The sequence below is a fragment of the Pteropus alecto genome, unplaced genomic scaffold, assembly GCF_000325575.1.
Source record: "Pteropus alecto unplaced genomic scaffold, ASM32557v1 scaffold44, whole genome shotgun sequence".
Taxonomy (NCBI): Eukaryota; Metazoa; Chordata; class Mammalia; order Chiroptera; family Pteropodidae; genus Pteropus; species Pteropus alecto.
In genome coordinates, this window is record NW_006436812.1 from 8089027 (window position 1) to 8095995 (window position 6969).

The following is a 6969-nucleotide window of genomic DNA, read 5'->3' on the forward strand; positions in this document are numbered from 1 at the left end:
AACTAGAAGTCGGTGATATTTAGGCCTCTGACTCCAGTCATATCCGAACGTTTCCTACCTTCTCGGCAACAAGGGGTTCTATGCCTTTTGGGGCTGGAATAAGAAAGTTTTAAAATTTAAGTCCAACATCCTCCAAAGTCCCCAACATCCAGAAATCCAGAATCGAGACTAAAACTCAAGCCTCTCGACTTGTACTCCAGCACTCTCGCCACCAACGCAGTCCTCCTTCTGGAACTATTGCTCGTCAGCTCCGAGACCGATGATACCAATAAAGAAAGGAAAGTGAGGAAAGGCGGGAGAGATGTCCTTGAGGAGGAAGACGGGACACTGGGAGCTGTGTGGGCAGACCCCAGTGCCCAGTACAGATGAGTTACCTGCCACAAAGTGTTCACCCAGGGGTCTCCGAGGGCCGGTTAGGTGAGGTGGAGGGTGAGCAGAATCTGGAAGTTTTTGCCTTGCCAGCTTCCAATGTCGTTGGGACAAGGAGGAACAGATGCTGGCAAAGCAAAAACAAAAGGCGTCCTCTAGAGATGTTAAAAGGTGGTCTGCAAAATGCTAATAATAACATTTTTAAAGGTTCTGAAGTCAAATAAATTTGGGAAATACTAGATTAGGCAAAGAGAAAGATATTTATCACAGGATCTCTCAGAGCCATCAAGTGATTAATGCGCATTTCGATCCTGCAAAGGGGTGTTTATTCGAGAACGTGGCTTGTCTCAAACTATCCTAACTGCAGAATTCTTTCTTGAGAAGCTTCTCCCAGGATTCATGGGCCACGTAATGCATTTTGGGAAAAACCGTGCAGAAGGCCTGCGCTCCTGTAGCAGGCACCGTCAATGCCGTGGCAGCTGTCTCTCCTCACACTTCAGTGTGCACTGACCTGCACAGCTGCCAGCACCTACCTTCCTTCGCCCAGGGCCTGCTCTGGCCACTGGAGCCCACTGTGCCCATCCATATGAGTGGCAGGCCTAAAGATCTGAAGAATTAGCAACCCCTGGGAGCAGCCCTCAACCAGTGGCTACTGGGAGGGGATGTAAAAATGCCCCTGCTCCATTCCCAGGCGGGAGGGCTCACACCTGCCCTGCTCCTTGCTGACTCCCAGCTGCCCTCGCAGGATGGTGCCCCAGTTACCCACAGTGGCAACCGGCTCTAAAATGTACCCTTTCTTGACTGCCTTCTCTTTCCTGTCTCACTCCCCTACTCCCCTGCCACCTCCCAAGCTACTTGCACTGAGATCCCCGGCTCAAGGGCTGCTTCTGAGAGAACCCAAATCACAAGAGCTGTCACCTCCTGACGGCTTTCGGAAGGTCGCAGATGTCTCCCCCAGCAATTCCTGAAAACACTCTCACTTATCACTAAATCTACTTTTCCTCCAACAACAGACTTCAGGAATAAAGCTATTTCTGCTCCCCAGCTAATGGGAAGGTGCTTAGTGTCCCACAGAATGCCCCCCGCTACACACACTAAAGCAAGGATCAGGGTCACCCTGGACCTCCCCATGCCTCACGGCCCTCAGCCAACCTGTCACCACATCTCAAACTTCTCATTCCACCACCTCTCTCCACTGCCCCTGCCACTCCAGCTAGCCCACCACCATTTCTCACGTGGATTGCACCCACAGCCTCCTCACTGTTCACACTTTAGGGCCTTTGCATATGCTGCTTCTAAGTCCTGGAGTACCACATGCAACCCACCGCTTGGCTCAGACAGACCGGTGACTCTCAGCTTCCTGTCCACTGTCTCCATAAGCTGCCCGACCCTCCCTCCCCCATCCATTCCCTCTTTGGGCCCTGGTCTTTCTTATTATGAAATCACTCAGCTATACAAACAATTTAGGGAACCGTATATCAAACACTTGTGTGCCCGACCCTGCTTAAGAGCAAGACATCACACACATCACGTGGCCTCCCTGAACTCCTTCCCAGTCACTCCTACTCTGCTCCATGCTCACCACAGTCCTGAGTCTGGGGCTCCTCACTCCTTCGCCTGTCTTAATATCCTTGCATATATGTGTGTCCCCGAACAATATATATCTTTTTTTCATGTTTTATTTAGCTTTATATAAACAAAACGACTTGTTCTCCTTTTTTCACTCCACGTTCTGTAGGTGATATGTATCCAATATGGTAGGTGCTGCTCCCATTCACTCATCTTTACCCGCTGGTGAGTCCTCCTGGGGTGACCGTCCATTCTCCTGATAACAGCCACCTATTGTTTCTAGTGGCAGGCCATTGGTACTGCCCTGAGCCTCTTGTACCCACTCGCTTAGCCCGCTTGCTAGTTTGTTAGTTTTATACCCAGGAATTTGCTAGGTAAAGGGACATACCATCTCAGGGGCAAAGGTGCCTCTATCATTTTCTATTTCTTCCCAATAAAATGATTTAACTCTACCTGTTGATGTCCAGCCCATCCAAACCCCACCCCCCACCTCTCTTTCTCTCTCACTTCTCCTATTGGACCTGTACGAACCTCCCCATTTGGGGGCAGCCGGCACGGTGTACAAACACCCAGAGCAGGAGGCTGGCAGCAGTGACTCCGGGGGCCGACAGCCACAGAGCTAATCTCGGATTTGCCGCTTTGGCCGTGTGCCTTTCTCTCTGAGCCTGTGTTTCCTCCACTGTGAAATTGGGATACCTATTGTGACCAACAATAGGGGAGTGACAATGATTAAATGAGATAGATAAGCACTGGATAAAGAGAAGCTGTTATGTTACCTTTGGAGCCACAGAGGATGCCAATAACTCTGTTTATCACTCAGGACTACTTTGGTTGTAAGTGACAGAAACTCCAGTCAAGCCAATGGGAGAAAACTGGTAATTTATTGGCCCATGTAACTGGGAAGTCTGAAAGGGTATCTCACTTCAGGTGTTACTGGATCTAGTGGTTCTGACACCACCAGGAAGCTGGCTCTGTCCATCTCTGGGCCATTCTCTCCTCCGTGGTGGCTTTGTTCTCAGACTCTCCAAGTGGGGCTCCAGGACTACATTCTTCCAACTTAACAACTGCCAGGAACAAAAAGAGCTTCTCCTTCCTGACACTTCTTGCCCAAGTCCCAGGGCTGGTCCTCACTGGCCAAGGTTAGGTCACATGCCCACGCTGGAGCTAATCACAGTGACCTGGATGTCCACCAGACCCTACTATTCAAAGTATGGTTCTCAGAACAGCAGCGTCAGAACCACTTGGGAGCTCCTTGGAAGTTCAGAATCTCAGGCCCCATCCCAGACCTACTGAATCAGAATCTGCATTTTGGAAAATCATCCAGGTGAGCCATCTGCACATCAAAGTCTGAAAATTGCCGCACCATACATTAACCTTTTAGATATTTAGACAATTTTTCCGTTTTGTTTTATTGAGAACCACAAAAAGTAAGAACTAAGAAAGCCCTTCGAGGTCATCAAGTCCTCCCCTTGCTCTAAGTGTCCACCCAGTGCATCTCCACTCCGTCTCTACCATCAGCACAGCCATGGTCTCCATGGACTATCTCATGGGGAAATGCGTCTGGGCCCCAGAAGTGCCAGCCTGGGTCAGACTTGCCTCACTCAGAAGGTGACATGTCTTAGCCATCAGTCAGTCAGTCATGCAGTACCTGGTCAGGACCCTCAAGAGCACAGAGGCCCTGTGAAGGATGGAGACACACACACACACACACACACACACACACACACACACACGCACGCACACACACACCCTCAGGCACAACCCACCCTCGCCCTGACTCTGACCCACTATGCCCCCCTAAAGCCAAAAGCACTGCAGACCACAACAGCCTTTATTCTGTTACAGAGTAAAGCTGGGGCCAGGGCAGTTCATTCTCAGGTTGTGTCAGAAGGTGCAGAGTATTGGGGGCATGCAGACTAGACCCCAAAGTGACAATAAGTTAGGGGGAAAATTCTCAGGCTGTTGTCAGGCTGAAGCCGGGGCAGGGTACCAAGTGGGCCCCCCAGAGCCACTGCCCAGCTGCCCAGCTCAGCCCACCCAGGCAAGGCTGGTTCCAGGACAGGCTCGCCTCATGCTGAAACACAAGAGGGCAGAGGGCAGAGAGAAAGGGAGAGATTATGGAGTCAGGAAGGAGTGAAGGGGTAAGAGGGGTCCCCAGAGTCAGAGAGGGTAGTAGGGTGGGGTCATCAAGGGAGGGTCAGGAGCCCGCAGGCTCAGGGCAGGGCTGGGCTGGGCAGGGCCTCTTACCAGGTCCTCAGTTAAGCTCCTACAGATTCTCGTAATCTGGAGCCCCCTCTTCTTCCTCTTCTTCCTCATCCTCTACCTTCTGGGAACTCGGGGTGGCTGTGGAAGGAAGGCAGGTTTGTCTTTAGCTTGCAAACCATCCCCCCACCCAGGGAGCTCCCCAGTTCCAGCCCCTCCCCCAGCACATACCAGGCTTGGTCCTGGCTGTGGGCTGCAGTTCCTGGGACACGTTCACATACTCCCGGCTCCCATCTGTGAGGACAGGTCAGAAGGAGGAATGGCCACACCAAAAGGAGGGGCAGGCCACGTTGAGAGTAAGGGAGAAGGAGGACACCCAGACGGAGGGCAAGGGACCCCAAGAAGGTTGCACATAGGCCACACTGAGAGTGGGGGCCGGTTGGTGGGTGAAGGGGAGGAAAGGACGCTGGACCTTAAAAGGGCACCATGGGGCACAAGCCACTCACCCAGAGATGCATCTGCACTCTCCTCACTCTCAGGGATGTTCACGTAGTCTTCCCCTGACTCCACTGTAGGAAACAATCAGGATCCCCCCAGCACTGTCACCCGAAGCCTTCAGGCATAGAGTCTCAGAGCCCCCGAGTGCAGACACCCAGAGGCTCCCAACAACAGCCACCAAAGACTTTAGACATAACCAGCCTGAGACTTCCACACACAGATGCCTGGAGAGGGTGCTCCGAACCAGTGATGGCAGTGACCAAGACGAGGGCAAAGGCCGTGGCAATGGAAAGAATTGGGCAACTTGACCAGAACTGATGACAGGGAATGCAATTGCGGGAAAGAGGAGAGACAGCAGACCCCAGCCAGTGCCCCAGGTTGGAGAGCAGGGACAAAGAGCAGCTTGGAGCAGTGGAGCTGGGTGGCACGTGTGGAGGGGAGATGACATTCAGGGCTGAGCCGAGTCAGAGGTGCCATTGAACCAATTGGCCCCTCTTGCTCAGCCTGCCCTGACCCCCACTTCGGTCTTCATCCCATCACAGCGCCTAACGCCATTGCTAGTACCTTATTCTTTGTGCTGACTTGTTTCTCTGTGAGGATGTGAACGAGGAAGGCTATGAAGCCAGACTGCCCAGGTTCAAATCCAGCTCTAGCACTAACTAAACATGTAACCTCAGACAAGCTACCCGACCTCTCTGGGCCTCGGTTTTCTCATCTGTAAAACAGGATGAGTAACGGTACTCATCTCACAGGGGTCGTGTGAAGACTAAAGCAGGGTTGGTAGGTATTAACCAGTAAGTGCTACCATACAATTATTAAATAAATAAACCCTGCCATCGTACACACGGGATAACTGAGGTGCAGGAGGGGAACGGACAGGCTCAACGGCACCTGGAAATTGTGAGTTTTAATAAGCTAATAAACGTAAAACTTATTAGGGCATGTAGTAGGCCCTCGATAATGTTAGTTCTTTTATCATGACTCTGCCTCATGAGCTGTTCTAGCAGAGGCATCCAGTAAATATCATGAATGAATGAGTGAGTGAATGAAAAGAAGCCCTTGAACAGATGATCTGGAGCTCAGGAGAGTTCCGACCAATTGGAAATCCGGATGGCAAATCAAGCCAGGGTATAGAACTAATGGCCCCAGGCATGTATAGAGAGAGAGAGAAGAGAGTAACAGAACCCTAAAGATTCGCAGACACCAAGGAAAGCCTCTAACGGGCAGGATGAGACCAAATCGAAGGCAGAAAAGCAGCTCAAAGGAAACAGACAATTCAGGAAACAGAAAAAAAGTTCTGAAAAACAAAAATAAAAAAGACAACCTATAATCAATATCCTTAGCGATTTACAAGATGACATCGCCTCCATGAAACAAGAACAGGAAGCTATGAAAAAGGAACATTCATTGATCAAGAAAGAGCTTTCAGATAGGAGAGAAAAAATAGTAGAGTCAAGGAATGAGCCAAAGAAGAATGAAGTCAAGGAAATCTAGCAGACGATAGAAAGAGAAGACAAAGAGATAGGAAAGAGGAGTGAAACGGGTAAGAGAATCAGAAGATTGGAGAGGGGAGACCGCTCTCTGAAGGCCTGGCGCTCTACAGAGACAGAAGAGAGAAAACAGATGGGTAGCAAGCATCAAGAAACGACGAGAAGGAAGAGCAGAGGGGCCACGTCGCTGAAAGGCAGGGAGTAGTCAGAATTGCGACTCACTGGAGAAGGCGCTGTCTCGAAGGCCGCCAGGGTTGCTAGGCGCAGGAGCTGATGAGACAGTGGTGCCAGTGGCCGGGGCAGTATCAGGAAGAACCACCCTGAGGAGAAGTCAAGGGATGAGTGAGCAAGGACCCCAGGCTCAGCCCCCTTCCCCCACCTGGCCACTCACAAGTAGCCCTCGTTGTGATAGTCCTCGTCCTCGTCTTCGTCCTCGTCCTCACAGGCTGGCTCTGGGGTAATGACACAGGAGTCAGCATAGCCCGGGTCAGGCTCCAGCCTCCCCCAGCCAGGGAACCAGGGTCCCAAACGCACCGTCATTCTCGTAGCTTGCCACACTGTTGGCTATGGAGAGGGAGAGAGAAGGAGACTGAGTCGACTTAGGTGGGGCCTGTCTTCTGCCCAGCCCCAGCCCCCGGGCGCCGCTCCACACTTACCACCATCTGAATCTTGCCGGGAAGATGGCATGCGGTGGGAGCCCCCTGGGGGCTGTGGGGATCTCCTGGGAGTCAAAAGTCAGAGGTCATGCCTAGGATGGGACTCTGGGGCAAAAGGGATTACAACAAGGAAAGAGGCCCCCGATCCAAAGAGGTGAGGCATAAAGAGGGGAATTTGGAGGGGA

At 51.7% G+C, this 6969-nt stretch overlaps 1 protein-coding gene across 1 annotated transcript in view; it reads right to left on the minus strand.

Annotated features, from left to right (window-relative positions):
- Window positions 1-2808: 2808 nt before the first annotated feature.
- The window catches only part of LAT (linker for activation of T cells), a 5323-nt gene continuing 1162 nt past the window's right edge, over window positions 2809-6969 (minus strand). The window contains exons 5-12 of the mRNA XM_006914051.3: window positions 6785-6849; window positions 6663-6692; window positions 6520-6580; window positions 6351-6448; window positions 4647-4709; window positions 4372-4434; window positions 4186-4281; window positions 2809-4012 (exon numbers count right to left, since the gene is read on the minus strand). Coding sequence (XP_006914113.2) covers window positions 4205-4281; window positions 4372-4434; window positions 4647-4709; window positions 6351-6448; window positions 6520-6580; window positions 6663-6692; window positions 6785-6849 — 457 coding nt within the window. The 3' untranslated portion in view covers window positions 2809-4012; window positions 4186-4204. The remainder of the gene's footprint in view (window positions 4013-4185; window positions 4282-4371; window positions 4435-4646; window positions 4710-6350; window positions 6449-6519; window positions 6581-6662; window positions 6693-6784; window positions 6850-6969) is intronic.